The sequence below is a fragment of the Protopterus annectens genome, chromosome 2.part1 (assembly GCF_019279795.1).
Source record: "Protopterus annectens isolate FY-2018-M chromosome 2.part1, PAN1.0, whole genome shotgun sequence".
NCBI lineage: Eukaryota > Metazoa > Chordata > Ceratodontiformes > Protopteridae > Protopterus > Protopterus annectens.
The window spans coordinates 1083044910-1083063214 of record NC_056729.1 but is presented as its reverse complement, the minus strand read 5'-3'; the positions used below and the strand labels follow the sequence as shown (position 1 = coordinate 1083063214).

Genomic DNA, 18305 nt, shown 5'->3' with positions numbered 1-18305 from the left:
ATCTATGATCCTGATGGGAAAATAAAAGTGAGTTATTTTCTTTAAATTTAAATATATTATGGTTTTCATTCCACTTTATCAGCTGTTTTGCTAAAGGAGCAAGACAAATGTTTATCTTATTGGTGGTCACAGATTTATTTAGAATACAATTAAAAATTCCACCTATTATCAAACTACCCTTATAGATTTTTCTGATAAGATCTAAATGTTTTAACTGTCCCTGGTCCTACACCCAGAAACCAGTATAAGTTTACTAGAGTCCAAATTCTGTTATTGAATTTTATTATAACAATTGTTATGAGTCCTTCTTTGTCTTCATAGTTATATATGATTTGAGGATTAATAATATTTTTCCATAGTGCCATTACTGCTCTAGTTTTTGTTTTATATAAGGAATGAGCTAACATTAAATACTCATTTGGGTTCCATAAATGCTTGCCATTTATTTTAAAATGAGTCTCTTGGATGAAAAGAACTTGGATTGTATTTAGTTTTAAATATTTTAATACATTTCCTCTTTTCTTTGCAGTATTCAATCCATTAGTATTTAAAGAAAGTAATGTCAAATCCATATGTTTTGCTAGAATTCAATTTTTCTAATAAATATGTTAATACCCAGACCTCTTTAATAACATTTTAGTTGAGGTGAATTCTTTCATTTCTATAAATCTTGATCAGATTGGAATTCTCTTTAAAAACACTTATATTAAAATTCGCTTCAGGGCATACAAAAAATAAATAAATAAATAAAATATAACATAAAACAATTATATTCAACAATATAATCCAAAATTTCAATAATTCATTAATCACACATGGAATGGTAAACATTCCTAATATGATAGTTAACAAAAATACTATCAGATTATCCTTCATGTCTTAATAGTCCACAATTTCTTTGTGCTCCATATTTAATTTGTTGGAGATTTTTTTTTGTTTTATAAAAGCAAATCCATTTTTAATTGTACATATTAATTTTTTAATTTTTTCTAATTATTCTAACTGCATGTATCATTTTATTCTTATATTTCAATTTTTATTCCTTTTTTCCCTTCATAAATTACAATAAATGTTTTACTTACAACTCAGACATTGTTATAATGCATTCATCTAGCTATGCAAACTCACTGTTAACATACACTCAACTTATTTTCATATTGTATAAGTTTTTAACCACTGAGGTACAGTTGGTATATATATATATATATATATATATATATATATATATATATATATATATATATATATACATATCCCCATTTATACCATAAAATGTGCTAACATAATTATACTTATTATATCCAATGTCTAGTTTTTCAAAACCGTAAGTATATTATCCTTGATACTTAGGTTTTGTTTTTACTTTATTATCTTTTTCTAAATGTCAGATGTAGTTATTACTAGAGTTTTTCTCCCCAGGCCTCTACTAAAAAGTGTATTTCCACAAACCGACTTTCCCTGTAAACATAAGCAAAAAATAAATAAATGAACCTTGACACAGGTGACCTCATTTATTCTGCAACCGTACTATCCCTGTGAATTCAATATATTGTGCTCATGTCCACAACTGAACAGTGCACTGTTTTGCCTTTGTGCTTAGCTACCCTACATACTCCAGTACTCATTATTTGTTCATATTACTGCCATAATATATCTTCATGTAAAACCTGCTTTCTTGAGGACCATTACCAATTATCTTGTCTGCTGTCAATATGCCTATATGGTAGCTCCACTAGTACCAGCTGTTCTCATTGTATTCCCATTCCTATGCTGCTTATTGTATCACAGTCTCCCATAGCAGACAGACACACAATTTGTTAAACTCTAATAAATTTCACACCTTAATTATAAAGCCAGTGAAATTGTTTAGAATGGTCATCTATGAACTGGTGTTATAATGTGATTCGTTAATAACCACTTTCAAAACCACTATGTGTGTCCTTGCTTATTCAGTGAATGAATGATTTTTGGACAGTCAGTAAATGCATGAACCTTACAGAGTTTGTAACATGCATAGTCTATCTATGCACAGACCCCGTAAAGCCCATAACACATACTGTTCATCAATGCACAAACCTTGTAAAGTATGGAATACTGCCAGACAATACTACAATGTTTAAAAGTGTTCACCCCTGTGACCAGATAATACATATCTAGTGGTTTCCTTAATACGGAGCTGCACATATAAGGCATTACTTGCCTTTATAATGACTATGATATGATAATATGTATCCAATTCCCCAACATGATGATGGTATGTCTATCTGAACACATTTGTAATCAGCCTAGAGCTTAATTAGATACTTGCATATTATCGCAACCAGATCCCCAAAGTGTGATAATTCATCATGTTTCTGCATACATATGCCACTTAACTCAAAATGGGTTCTATGAAGAAATTAGTCATACTTTATAATGACGGGTGTGAAACAGGGACAGGTGAAATGGGTAAAGTTTGTTCTCTCATGAAGCCCCTCATTCACTATGATTTTGTTCATCCTTCAGCCTCTCCTCTATGTCACATAATGAAGTTTCAATGTCTGGTATTTTAGATTATTGTTGCTGGAGAAGTTCTTAAAAATCACACTTTGTATTGGTCAGCTTTCCTTTAAGTTTTCTAAGTTATCTTTGAAGCCATCCATTTTCAAGGACAATTCTTGTAAAGTAGAAGTCATCAGATGGATCTCCTTTCTCAGTGCAGTGTCAGAGTGGGTATTCTTTGAGTTACTCATTTCTATGCAACAAGATTTTCTCCAAGTATATTTGACAGAAAAATATCAAAAAAAATTCTTCAAAGTTGATATACTAGTTGATGTTTATCTATCAACATTTGTTTTTGTCAGATAAAATTCATTATTTTCCTGCTTTTTGAACTATTTCTGTGGAGCTCGAAAAAAGTGCTGCTATCAATTGACCATCTAGGCTCCACCCCCAGGATAAGTAGTTTTCAACTGCAGATGGCACAGCAGTTGCTGTTGGACAGTCTGTTACAAAATGCGGTCATGACTGAAACCTTGCCCACTCACCTCAGTCTTGCCATAGCAACAGGAGCAAGGTGTTGAGATGGGTCAAATGCATTGCCCGGACCATTTATTCTTTACCAGTACTTGTGGACAAAACAGGGCTATACCAGCATACCCAATCATGAGTAATATGCTGGATAACTAACAAATGACTCACACACCAGATCAATGAAGATGTTGGCAAGACAGATATTTTTTCTGAAGGTCTCTATTCAAAACAGGTTTTGAGTTGCTCTTCATGGATGTGAGAGATACGCTCACTGATCTGTTTGACAATATTAAAAGTTCAGACACTATGAAGCATGAAAACTTGATATTGAAGCAAAACACTAATAAAATGAAGCGCACAGAGAAGTTTATTGGCAGAAGTAAACCTTAAATGGGAAGCAAATGGTTTAAGAATTTAAAGGACAATAGTGTGTCTTGAGCGACTCTTTTTGAACATGTCAGTGAGATCAGAAATTGTAAAGTTTGTGCGTTAGCTCCTTAGCAAGTGCAAGAACAGATCTTCTTTTTTAAACTAGCATAGTTTCTGCCTTATTAGCTGTACTAATGTTTTTCCTGAGCTAGAAACTTTGATTACCATTGAGTGTCAGCTGACTTTAAGTAGGGTGCCTGATTTCATGATAAGGTGTAATGTATATCCCTTAAATACAGTGGTTTAAATTCTCTATGCAAACATTCAGTTCTCAAAACTTGGCTAGATAAAATGAAATGAGAATATTTGCTGTTTACAAGAATGTAAAATTTGAGGAAGCACAAGTACATCTTGAACGGATTAACTGAAGGTGCAATATTGCATGTTTTAAATCACAAGTTCAAAGTAGAAGTTGATGTTTTATTTAAGGATTTACTTGACTGGTCATAGTTTGAGCAAAAAGGTTTGGAGTGGGGATGTATGCATTATTGACAATATCTCAAACTGGCACTACAAGAAAAATACAGTACACTGTGTACAGACATAATACAGATGGATAAACATGTTTAATTAATGTTTTGGTTATCTTGAGCTAAGGAGATATAATTATGACCTGCTGATTGTTGCAGATGACTCTAAAACTCCATTAAAGTATGTTATGGATGACAGTAACTGTGCAGCAGAGAAGGTCTTTAAACTGCAGAGAGTGTTGAAGGAAATTATTCAAGATGTAGGTTTATGAGATGTTTGGCATCTCAAGAAACCTGGCAAAAAGCACTTACACTTTTACATCTCCAAGTAGCCTTCAGCCCAGTAAACAATCTATTGGGCACTGTCTACTGACCAAAACAAAGATGTTTAGGACACAGATATACTATGTGCCCCCTCTCCCATGCTAATTCATAAAGATTTTACATGTTCCCTTTCAGTCAGGGAGACAGGCTACATGAGCAAGGAATGGAAAATGAACCTGCTCCTGACAAGTGTCATTAAATCAGTCGACTTCATCACTCACTATAATGGGATTTCCTCTGACAAAGACACCGATTTCCTGGCTATCAGGAAATTTTCCTGAAAGGTGGCAAACCTAATGTGATCCTCCATGCTAGTGCCTTTCCTGGTTTCATTCCTAATGTGCAGCTCCCAGTATCCAATCTCTGTAAATGTATTTGTGTACTTTTTTGCACAGTAGCCACAGTTTGGTTTGTAGGTATCTATATCCCTGCAGTATTCCCCTACTACTGAAGTAGCTTACCCTACTTTCAATGAAGTTTGTACAATTCCTCCTTCTTAGTTGAGCAATACATTTGTCTATGCCCTGATGTCTTTTGCTCTAAACTCCCTAATGTATGTGTTTTTGCTTCTACTTGCATGAGTTCTACTGAACCTTAATATGTATTCATTCGATTGAATTACAGTATGTGTATGTATATATATATATATATATATATATATATATATATATATATATATATATATATATATATATATATATATATATATATACGTGTGTGTGTGTTTCTACTTTAGAAGCTTGAAGTTTCAAAACTTTGAAATTAAATGGCCAAGACCACAAGACTCAAGTTGCAAAACTGATTAAAAAAAAATAATAAAAGCAAATTTTTTTCTTTACATTTTTGTTGGAGGGCAGGCGCACCTGCACCTCCCACACCTCCTGCTAAATAAATATACCAACTCTGAGATCACACTACAGTGAATAAAATGGTAAATATCCTGTTCTGCACAATACGGCGATCTCCATTCAAAACATTCAAAGTACACATATGTGTGTGTATGTGTATCCCTACATAGTTCTATAATGTTTGACTGAAAGTACATTTGACTAAAACTCATAACATAAAAAAAGATTGAAAGTACATTTAAATGAAAAGAAATTTGACTGAAAAGCCATTTCATTAAAAGGTTTCACCATAATATATACATATATATATATATATATATATATATATATATATATAAATATCTATATATATATATATAAACATATATCTATATATATATCTATATATATATATATATATATATATATATATATATATATATATATATATATATCATGAAAGCCTCTGCATGTTCATTAACCCCACACACTCTCAATTATGTATTCTAACTACACAGTCACATGACAATTAACTAAACTGAAAACACCACACACAGTGAACAAGTACTGGTGCACAAATACAAATGTGTACTCCACATGATCATTGTCCCCCCCGAACACTCTTAAATGTATATTCTAACTATAAAGTCACATAACAATGAAGTAAATAGAAAACACCACACACTGTGAACCAGTACTGGTACACAAAACGCAAATGTCTACACATCTGAGTGCAAACTTGACAGTGGACATTACCAGTCCGCACAAAATCTTCTAAAGTAGTACCCGTAATCAATAATGGCACCATAAAATACCATCTCTAAACTTCAACAGCTTTTGACAAAATGGCTTTCAGTCAAATTTATTTTAAGTGAAATGAAGAAATGAATGAATGAATGCATGAATCTGCTTACTTATTTAATTTCATGAGTTCTTATTGTATGCATAAGTCCAGTAAGAGGGATCCTCACTAAATTGTGAATACAAGGAATACGTACTAACTCTGAAATAATTGTATCTTGCAGTATTGCTTTATCTCAAATGTGCAGCATTCTTAAATTCATTATTTAAAAGTAGTAATGGATACAAGGGAGTGCACTATTACATGCCAGGAGTGCACAGGTAATTCCCTCTGCAAAAATGCTTTTCAGGTGTAATAGGTTTCTGTCTTCCCTGTTGTGCTTTATGGATTGCACTTATTTTTAATGAGCTTTAGAACACGCATTAAAGAACCTTGAGATTCTAATAGGGTGCCATATTTCATTGCTGTGAAATCTAAAAAGGAAAGGCCATATGAACCTTCTGGTCAGTGGAGAAAAACATTATTTTTTTTTTGAAAAGTAATGACCTTCAAATAAATTCTAGATTGAAATTTATTTGAAAAGTAAAGCAGAGAATAAATGTACAAGTTCCTTTCCCCTGCCACTGTTGTAACAAAACTAGACCTAGCGGACTGAATTTCATCTTATTTTAATGTTTTAGTAAATAAATGCTATAATAACAAAATATCCATGTAAAACACATTTCTTTTGACAAGACCAGTAGAGCCAAATAATTCTACTGCCAAGATTTTGTTTTTTACTTATTGTATCTCTATTAAGTATGTAGAAACACATGTAATATCTAGGGCAAACTGTTTGCATGCTGGGATTTGACATTAGTGACTTGTATTAATATTACATTTAAAAATACTAACACTTCCTTTTTCTTGGATAATAGGTACGTGAAGCTTTAATGAAAAGAATACCATTACGGAACTGGAGTACACAAAAAACAAAGGTAAATCGTTTTTTATATTGATTTAATACTTTTGAATTAAAATGTTTGCGATTATAATTTTGCAGCTTCCTATATACATGTTTTGTTTTCCAAATCTTATTTAACTTCTACATGATGAAGCACTTAATAACTAAACTGTAAATCCATTTTTATGAAACTATTACAACTATGAAATTATTCATAAATTAGACATGCAAATTATCTTACATGATGCTTTCTTACTTCAATTCCTGTTTAAACTGGCTTGCATATCTGTATAACTAAGCGAGAGATTCCAACGTTCTCTTTAAATACTATCCACAGGATTCAAAAAGGCTTTTACTACTGCAGAAGCCTTTGCTTGAAAAAGTTTTGTGTTGTGCTAGGCCTTTCTATTCAGACTCCCCTGCCACTGCAGGTTACTCTTGCAGGAGCCTCAGTGAGAAAAGTCGTCCAAAGGGCAAAGTCACATGCTAATGCAGCAGCCAGGAGTAGAGGCTAATGCTAATTAGCAATTTGCTGTCCTCAAAAATGTTAATGGATCACAGTGTACCCATCTGAACTTGTCCAAGTAACATTTTAGTCAAGGAGGAAAAAGTGAACACTGTAAAAGCATAATGGTCACCCATTCATAGGTTCATAGGTAGGTACGAGGCTATTGGCTCTAGGGCCTATATAAGCCTAGCCAAAGGTACCCTGGCTTTCGCCACCCAAGAAAATTATTTTCCTGTGCCACTGTCGAGCAGAGCCACAGAAGTGATCCCTGGGGTGAATTTCCTATCTCCCATCTAATCATCAAGATTTTTCTTGAACAGTGCTAATGAGGAGCTTTGTTTGATATAGATAGGTAGTTTGTTCCAGAGTATGGGAAGTCTCTGGGACAGGAATCTATCCCTGCAGCATGTTCTGTTTATTGTGGTGATGAGGTTTAGGTCCCTAGACCGTGTAGCTCATAGAGATTGGGATTTCTTTAAGTGGAGCATGTCTAAAAGCTCTGGGTTTGACATAGCTTTGTGTGTTAGGCAGAGATCGCCTCTGAGGAGGCGATATGCAATGGAGTAAAGCTGCAGTTTTTTGAGACGGTCCGCATAGGGCATCTCTTTGAGGCCAGTAATCCTCTTTGTGAGGTATTTCTGTGGCTTTTCCAGCTGTTGTAGATGTCTTGTGAGGTACATACCAAAAGGGGCATTGCACTCTATATTGGGTCTAATGAGTGGCGAGTAGAGGGGAACAATGACCTCTTTTTTCCTGGATGAGAAACCTTTTGTGATGAGGTGTGCCACATAGAAGGATTTCCTGACTACTGTGGCAATGTGATTATCAAAGGAGAGACTACTGTCCACCTGTGTTCCAAGGTCTCTTATCACACTTTCGATGTTAAGTAGACTACCACCTATGTGGTAGCTCATGGGTACTGAGTTTCTACCAAAAGGAATGACAATGCACTTTTTGGCATTGAGCTTGAGGCTTTGACACCAGGCATCTGTCTCAGCAAGGTCCTTTTGTAGGATGTCCACATCTTTTGGAGTTTTGATTATGGCTCATTGTTTGCAGTCATCTTCGAACTTCATTAGCCAAAGACCTTCTGTATTGGCCTGTACTTCAGAGAAGTAGATACCAAACAGGAGAGGACCCAGGACTGAAACCTGTGGTACTCCACTTGTCACTGGTCTGAAGCTGGATTTGGAGTCTGCTACTTTCACAGTGTGGGTTCTGTCAGTGAGTCAATTGGCAACCCATCTTGTGAAATAGGGATTTATACCTAGTTTAGTGAGTTTATCTATAATTCCTGAGTGGGGGATGGTGTCAAAAGCCTTGGCGAGATCTAGATAGGCTGTGTGAGCCACCTTACCCTCATCTATGGCTTTGGTGACTGCTTCAAAGAAGTCTATCAGGTTTAGGAGACATGATCTGCCTTTTACAAACCCGAACTGGGTGGGGTCCTGAGTTTGGAGATTACCATTGTCATTGTTTATAAGTTCCATGATGATACACTCCATAGCCTTGCAGACCAGGCTCGTTAGGCTAATGGGGTGGTAGTTTGTACTTGTTGTGGAGTGACCTGAGTGCATGTGTTATGTGGCGGATCCTGGCACCTGAAAGGCAGCTGACAGTAACTTTCTCCTTGTTTAGCCTGGTGAGTGGAACATCAGTGTGCCTTGACTATGGAGTCACCTATGACTAGAGTGTTGGGTACATTGTTATGCCTTATGGGCTGTGGTTGAGTGGCACACTGAGTTTGTGGGCTATATGTCATTTGGATTGTGTTGGGGGGTGAAGGTTGCTTGTGTTTCTGCTTTGGAGGTCCCTGTTGCTTGGGCAGGTTTTTACTGAGAGCCTCCGTGAATGTAGGTGTGTGTTTTGTGTTTCTATGTGTGTGTTTTGTTGGTGTAGGTTTTGAGGGACTATTTGCTGAATGTGGTGTGGTGCAAGTGTTTACCTTCTCCTCTTGACTGTCTAGTCCAGTCTTGGGAGAAGAGAGCTTTGCTTCCAGTTTGGCTATATAAGTGCATCTCTCACAGGTTGTAGTATTGGGTGGTAGGAGGAAAGGGTTGTCTGTGTACATGAGGCAATTACTGCATTGCCCCAAGATGCCCAGATTCATCAGGTAGACAGGAGAAAACACTGGGGGCTGACCCTTAGACATGCCTGGATAGGTGCTTATTTGTTAAGTACTAGAAACTGTTTTCCTCTAGACAGTGAGGAAAGTTTTGTGCTGTAGTAATTTGTAGCTTATTTAGTGCTTACAATAAGTTCTGAACAAGTGCTGAAACAAAAAACTGGCTAGTTCTAAGAAACAAAATTAAGCTAGAAGGCTTCCCTCCAACACAGAAAGGCTTGGGCCCTAGAAGCCTACAAATAGTCCTGGACACAGCAAATCTATATCCAGGCTAGACTACCCACAGGAAAGGCAGGAATCAAGCTTAGAAAATTTTTTTTTTTTTTTTTTTTTTAGTGGAAAGAGAGAACGGAGTAGCAGAAACTAAGCTGATTGGCCTTCTCAAATGTTCTCCCTGTACTGGGTAGAATGAGGTAATGACGCTAGACTGGGAAGAGGGTCCCAGATCAAATTTACACTAGTGGCGGGCAACTGCAAAGCCACCAACTATAAAAACACTATACCAACAGGGAGGGAGGGTGGGAAACAAACTGCAGAAATGTTTCTCACAGCTGAAAAGCAGCTGTGAGCCTTTAAATGAAAGTTTTAAACAACTAAAGGAGCCTCTAGAAAAAAGAGTTTAACTGCAACAAGTTATCAGAAACAAACAACCCAACAGATGCTTAATAAAAGTGGACAATTTCCAGTTAATACCTCACACACAGTGAAACTAGCTAGAAAAATACACAGTACACAAAGTGCTATAAATAACAAAGAAATAAAGAACAAAATAAACAAAAAACAGGATACTTAATGTTATATATTATAGCTCCGAGTTTCCTCAGTGTCCTTCCTTTGATTAGCTCAGTGTGAAATGAACACTCACAACTGAACTTCTTAGGTAACAGAAAGTTGAAACCTGAGACAGCTTTTAAGAAAGAAATCTCAAAAGAACCAATGAGGTGCTTAGTCTAAGCTGTAGTCCAGGTGACCTCAGTCAGCCAATGACCTCAAACAATTCTCTCTCACTGAAATGCCTGATGGCTTTGGCTAAACCAAGATGTCCCTGAATATGTGCTCAGACACACAGCCTCCACAAACACTAGGCCCCAATACAAGCCTGAATATGGAAATGCTACAAGTATCTCCACTACTTAGAACAAACTGCAGAAATGTTTCTCACAGCTCAAAAGCAGCAGTGAGCCTTTAAATGAAAGTTTTAAACAGCTAAAGGAGCCTCTAGAAAAAAGAGTTTAACTGCAACAAGTTATCAGAAACAAACAATCCAACAGATGCTTAATAAAAGTGGACAATTTCCAGTTAATACCGCACACACAGTGAAACTAGCTCCTATGGGAGTATTTGTATTGCAGGGAAGTTCAGCGCAGGCATGAGTGGGAAAGATGTTAGTGTGTCAATGTGCATTTACATGTGCATGCATGTTTCTAGGGTTATAAATGAGGGTGCCTCTGTGTGTGTGTGTGTGTGTGTGTGTGTGTGTGTGTGTGTGTGTGTGTGTGTGTGTGTGTGTGCATGTGTGCGTGTGCGTGTGTGTGTGTGTGTGTGTGTGTGTGTGTGTGTGTGTGTGTGTGTGTGTGTGTGTGTGTGTGTGTGTGTGTGTGTGTGTGTGTGTGTGTGTGTGTGTGTGTGTGTAGGTGTCCCTTTGCTAACACAATGCATGAACTACTAGGTTGAACAGTGTGGTCAGGTCTGACAGCACTATTGTTCAAGGATATGGTAATCAGATGATAATGAGGACTTACCATTGTGCTAACTGACCAACCTGAACTGGCCAATTATACCATTTAGTAAGCATTTCTTTGACTCCTTGAGTGCATTTTTGATATTAAAGAGAAAGATATTTAAAAATTGTAAATGTCCTTTAAAGATGTAGACAAATGGCACTATTGAAACCAAGCTCCCAGAAGAAGGCTAGTCTTTGTATCAAATCTATACACAAAACTCAAAGTCTAATCAGTCACATGACCAATGCACAGGCAGCATGTGGAGCTAGCTGCTTGATCAGCTCAATATTTTCCACCTTTAGAAGGCTAGCACAGGTCAACTTGGAAGAATTTTCTTTTATATCATTAAAATCTTATTTCATAAGTCTTGAATTATAGCACACATTTTCCCACTATTATAATTAATCAGCAGTATTTTCTGTATCATTGGTCACTCTGCAAGATCCTTCACTTCCCCAATTATCATTGAAAATCATTTACTGAATGAGAAAGATTGAAAATACTTCCTTCAGGGTACTTGATTATATACCTGTTGCTTTATTAATAGTGTTAAACATGGCCTTTCAGACATACTCTTTAAACTGTTTAACCTACATTTAGCAAGTCATTTTGCTACTACAGTGGTGGCACCCTCTATAAGGATGGCCTTGGAAAAAACCCAGGCAATTACAGACCTGTCAGCCTTAAAAGCATCATCTACAAAACCATAAAAAGTATTAAAACTAAAGTCATAAACGATGACATCGAGAATCTTATTAGATTTGACCCCTAAAATTTTGACTCCATGAAGAGTTGGTCCCGTTTACTGAATCTGGTAAACTTTTTTAAAATGACTATAGATGCTGCAGATGGTGGCCATTCTGTATACATGGCATGTCTTTATCTGTCCATGTCCTTTGACACTATTCTCCATGTTGGCATCGTGTGTTAGCAAAATTCTTTAAAATTTAACTCACATTTGTGAAGATAGATAACAAAATGGCTAAAAGACAGAACCTACATAGTTTGAGTTGCAGGCACCTCATCAGAAAGTACAACAGTAACTAGTGGTGTCCCCTCTGTGCCTGGACCTCTAATTTCTGACATCTACTTCTTAGATCTCCAAGCAGTTAGCCAAGATCACTGGCTAATAATGTTTGCAAATGACTGCAAACTAATACCCCCTGATATCTACACCCTCCAGAATGAACTCTTCCTAGTAAACTCGATGTAGAAAAAATGGGTTCAAACTAAATGCTAAAAAGTGTATCCAGTTTTGGTTGACAGTCTCTCCTTTTGTCATACTATATAGACAACACACCACTGAAAAACAAAAAGGAGGCACATACCTAGAAACTTTGAAAATTCCTTCTGTTTTGACCATCATGTGACAATGGTTGTCAGAAAATTCTTTTATTTAGTAAAGCTATTTACCAAAGTTATACCATCAAAATTTAAAAGAGGTAGATCAGTCCATTTATTGAGTGCAACTTCCCATTTGGGATATACCTCACTAAATACATCAAACAATACAAAAGTTTCTAAAGGTTCCTAACCCAAAAGATCACAGGCTCAAACTCCCTGAGCTGCCAAGAGACATTGGGTGCTGTATTCCTTTTCTGAGCATCTTACAGACTTTTGAGGTAAGATCTCTGCCTCACTTGCCACACTATTAGAGATCTCCTCTATCTCCACAAGTCCCATATCTCCATCAATACTAGAACCAGGGACACAAATCTTCAACAAAAGATTAAAAACAATATGGTGGAAAATGTATAAGCCAGTATTTCCCAAATCTCTGGAATAAACTACCCTGCATGTTACGTAGTACAGCTCATTATTTCTCTTTAGGCATAACCTAGATGACTGGATGGATTGCCTCAAATCTACTCTAGGACTGATAGATATGGCTGTAATTGAAAAGGTACTGATAAGACATGAATGGTCATGAGACTTAGTGGTCTTTGAATATGTGTGAAGTCTATTGCATTTTTTTATGTTTGTGGAAGTGTGGATTTGGCATATTATGGCATGCAAATATGGTGAGTTTATGAAACTTCCTTCTGCAAAATCTTTGATAGTTTTTTTTCCAGGGTTTGTATTTTAGGGTAACTATCACTGGATGTTATGTCTTAGTCTGGGTTGATTGGCTATAGTCCTTGCTATTTCTGGATCTTCAGGGTTACAGATTTCATTCATAGCAAAGACATATATTTTTTTCCTTCAATCTACTGTGCTGCCACTTGAGTGGTTTGAGAAAAACATTTTGCTACCCAGGCCAGTAGCTTGAAAAGTGTTGTCAAATGATAGTGTAGCTGTTAATTATCAGAGATTGTCACCAATTTCCGGATTTCCAAATGTGATTGAACATGATCAGAAGCTGACCATGATGGGTTGGCTTTCTTTATCTTTTTTTTTTGTGGTCAGTATTTTTATTATAATTTAAATGTATTAGCCATATCATAGAGTGAAAGGCTAGAAAATGAGACCTAATTCAATATTTCAAATAACTGCAGTCCAACTTTACACAAATCAACATATTCCTGTAAGGAGGATCAATCATAAAAGTTAAACAGGGTAACATCAATTTGCAAAAGCTATCTACAAAGTGAGTATAGCATTATTAGGTTGAATTATATTTTGAAGATATACCTTTACTGAATTTCATACATTAAACATCTCATTATATGTTTTAATTTAAACATTTGCTCTATTAAATTTGTATCCATTTGTTCCAAAGCTTTGTCTGATAATGCTGCTAACTTAGACTAACATTAGTAGCTCACATTTTCCCACTTATGAATTTTAGCATTGTATGTTTGATCAGGCTAATAGTGATATTCATTATTGTCCTCCAGACCCTAGATAGATGTCTTCCCACTAGCAAGTTATTCACCCCATCCCAGAGGAGAGTGCTCACTAAACCAACACCTAGTACTCATTCAAAAGTCTTAAATTTATAATGGTAACTGTCTATGCACTAAACTATGGAACTGAATCCCAGCAAAAATCTGAAGTACCATTAAAAATCTCTTTGAAGATGTACCTCTTAAGCAAGAGTTCTACCCTTTTAAGAACTGCATTACCATCACCCATTCTTATTCTAAATCTTATCACAACAATAATTTGCAATCTCAATGAAATCGTATTTCTCACTATAACAGTATTGCCCTTGCACCAACACATTACTAATTTCCCACCTCATGCAATCAAATCAATGTCTCTAAATTCTCAAACTTTTACAATACTAATCACTTGGTTTCTGGGTTTTATGTGGCTTTATCTGTTTGGATAAAATATGCACATACTTTATCTGTTTGTGCACTAAAATTTCAGTGGGAGTATGTACGTGCACTGTAAACTAATGCTGACTATACTGTTGATATGCATGACTTTTACATGTTGGATATACTACATCCTATAGTTGTGTTTGAGATTAACATGATATAAATACTGTAAAGGGTATATAACATGGTAGTCACTTGCCAAGTTATATAATATTGAGTGTTCTAATATCTTTTTACTGTTTGATCATTCAAAGCATGTAATATGGAGCTTTTCTCTCCAGGCCCCCACTGAAAAGGGGCTTTGCGCAGTCGGACTTTCCCTGTAAACAAATGCTAATAAATAAATAAATAGACATTTGTGTACTATAGCACGGTGTCCTTGCAAAGTAAAACAATCTAAATAACTTCTTAAGCGTGTGCTCTTTTTAATTAGCAATCTCTGGGGTCTATCTAGTTGCTTGATAAGCCTAGAAAGATACATTCTAAAGTGGCATTGTACTCAATAACTGTCACGATTAAATCAGAATACAGAGAAGTAAGAACTTCTTCAGATCTAGACATAATACCTTGCACAATCAGCTGCACCAAGTAAAAAGATTTCCTCAACACCTTTGCAATGTGGTGGTTAAAGGCAAGGCAAGTATCTGCCCATCTTCAATGGTCTCTCATCACATTTTATTTTGAAAGTGGATGTTGTCTGCAATGTAATATAGATGAAGGAATTGTTTACCAATTGCAATTATATTGCAGTTTTAGCATTTAGTTTTAGCCCTTTTTTAACACTAGTCATTGACCTGTGTGAGTTCCATCTGGAGATTCTTCATAGCACTGTGAGACTTGAGAATGATACCAAGTTTACAGCTGTCTGCAAACTTGATTAGCAGAGATTCCCATTTGTAATTCACAGATTTGTGAAGTACATGTTGAGTAGTAGGGGTTCCAACAAAGAGTGCTGTGGAGTACCACTGGTCACCTTAATGTTTACTGAGAATGTACCTGTTATGCTCACCACATGGGTTGTATCCTTCAACCAATTTAGTTTCCATCTAACTATGGCAGGGTAATGTAAAGCTCATTTGACTTGTTTATTATGTTAACATGAGACATGGTGTCAAAAGCATCTTTGACAGACTGGGTTGTGCTATGAAGACATCTTCATTATCCACAGCTTATGCTACACTCTCAAGGAAGTTGATCAGATTCATTAGTCAGGATGTACCTTTAACAAAACAAACTGCTGCAGTTTGAGCCTTATAGGATTTTTGACATAATTAATTATGTCAGTTATAATATGCTCTGTGCCTTTGCAGATGAGACTAGTCATTCTAAGGGGTATGTAGTGCTGGTGTCAGAGGTAGGTCCACCTTCGTGAGGTGGCATCACAAGAACTGTGCACCCTACTTCTGGGACAAAACCAGTGGCTAAGCTCAGGTCTAATAGCCGTAGGAGCAGGCCCACTATCATGCCCTATGGTTGATTAATTTTTCATTTTGGAGAGTACCTTTAGCATATGTTCTTTCAATATGATGATATATGTTATATAGTTGTTTTGGTGGTTACAGTTGCTAATATGTTGGCTGTATCTCTTGGATCAGAGCAGGAAATGCCAAATTGGATGTTGGCTGTTATTCCTTAGTTTCTTAATGTTAAGTGAAGAAAGATTTATAATTGTTTTTAGCCTCTAAAGCTAGTCTAAGTTCATGACATGTCTTTGCTTTCTTGATGGTACATTTTAATTCATTTAATAGCTTTTAATTTTAACTTTGATTTAAGTTTTTTTTTTTTGTGTAAGAAGCATTTTTCTTTCTTTCGTGGTATTTCTTATTTATTTATGTGAATTACCAGGCTTGCTTACTTTTAAGCTTCCCATTTTGTTTGCAAATGCATAGAGTTTGTTTGCATGAATACTTTCCTAGTCAATACCTTGGGTATTACAGTTAAATTCATAGTTTCATAGTTAAGAACTAGGCTAGCTGCCCTCTTGGACCATTTTAAGCCTAGCTAATTTCCCTTTTGGGGCTTGAAGTAACCTATCCTGTTTTGTGTTTGAGTGGCCTTATCCATGCCATTGTTGATAATTATATATTATCCCTAGTAAGAATAGCTGGTATCATAACATAGATAATTTGACGGGACCCAAACATAGGATAAATCATATAGGAACTGTCTCTGTCCATTAGTAGTACAGGGAGCAGACCTGGGGTAAATTTTCTATTACTCATCCAGAGATCCAAGTTTCTCTTGAATATGGACAAGGACGAGCTCTGTTACCTTTCGATGAAGAGTCTATTCCAGAGCAGTGGTATCCTTTGCGAGATATACCTGTCTGTCCAAATCATTCTGTTGATATTGCAAAAAAAGGTTTAGATTCCTGAACTGACTATTTCTACTGCCATTTGATTTGCTAATGTGCAGTAGGTCCATCACTACTGGGCCAGAGGAGGCCAGACACAAGTTACATCTTTACAGTCTGTAGAATACTGAGTATAGTGACAGGAATTTGAGGCAGTCCATGTAGGACATATTATTTAGGCCTTGTATCCATTTAGTAAGTTATCTCTGTGGGCATTCTGCTTGTTGCATGTGTCTGGATAGACACATGACAAATAGGGCATTATACTCAGTCACTTGTCTAATGAGTGGCTGAGTAAAGGAGGCAATGACACCTCTAGATCTAGTCACAATCCCTTTGAAAGCTGTGCAGTATAGAACAACTGTCTTACAAAAAAGGACACATGCTGGTTGAAATATAAGCCACTATCCACATACGGTTCCGAAATCCCAAACAACTGAGTCAGCTCTCAGGGGCATATTGTCAATGTGGTACATCCCCCCATGGTAGATGACTTCCCAAAGGATACAATAATGCATTTTTTGGCATTTAGTTTCAATCCATGATTCTGGCACCAGTTATTTGTTTAGGACAAACATTCTTTCTTTCAGGATGGCTAAGTCATTTTGGGGATCCAGTAACTGATCCTAGGTTGCAGTCATCTGCAATCTTAGTCAGCCAGAGCCCTTTGCTATTGGCTTTTACTTCAAAGAAATAAGTGCCGAACAGGAAAGGACCCAGCACCAAATCCTGGAGGACTCCACTGGTGACTGATCTGTTTCCCTTTGTTTAATCTACTGCATCCTGTGAACCATTTGGCATTCCAGTGAGTAATGTAGGGGCATTTTCTAAGTTTATTTAGATTTTCTACTATGCCCATTTTGGAAATTGTGTCATAAGCCTATGCCAGGTCAAGGTATGTGATGTGTACTGGTTTACATTCATCCATTGTTTTGTTGACTTTTTCAAGGAACTGTCCACCAGGTTGGGCTGCCCTTGATGAATCCAAACTGAGATGGGTCCAGTGTTTGAAGACTCCTTATGTCTTTATTGATTAGTTCCATGATAAAAACCATCATTTGCATGGGTTTACACTGGATTAAGCTCTGCTTAGCAGTGCTGAGCTGAGGTAAACTATTACTGGTGCCAGAAAGTCTGCTCTTCAGTTTTTTCCCTTGAATCTTGCTAGGTCTTTCTCTCTTGCACTTCAGATAGCTTAATTGCTTTGCACTTCAACAGGTTTTTGCAGCAAGTGTTGTAGCACACCTAAGTGCCATCAGCACTAGTTGCTCTTCACAGAAATAGCTCCAGTACTTAGTAGCTATGACCACCCCTCCTGGCATGATTAAAGGGTAGTTAGCTGTGCATTCTCCTATTAACCTGGTGCACTTGGGCATTCTGAGGCAGTGTAGCAACTGCCTCATGTACACAGACAACCCTCTCCTCTTACCTCTCAACACTCAGACTTGTGAGAGATGCACTTATATCATCAAAGTGGAAGCTACACACTCTCCAGCCAAGACTCGACTAGTTGGTCAAGAGG

At 36.5% G+C, this 18305-nt stretch overlaps 1 protein-coding gene across 1 annotated transcript in view; it reads left to right on the top strand.

Moving 5' to 3' along the window:
- Window positions 1–18305, top strand: part of LOC122794330 (adhesion G protein-coupled receptor F5-like) — a 419444-nt gene that overhangs the window by 344233 nt on the left and 56906 nt on the right. The window contains exon 4 of the mRNA XM_044062635.1: window positions 6782–6841. Within this exon, the coding sequence (XP_043918570.1) occupies window positions 6782–6841 (60 nt within the window). The remainder of the gene's footprint in view (window positions 1–6781; window positions 6842–18305) is intronic.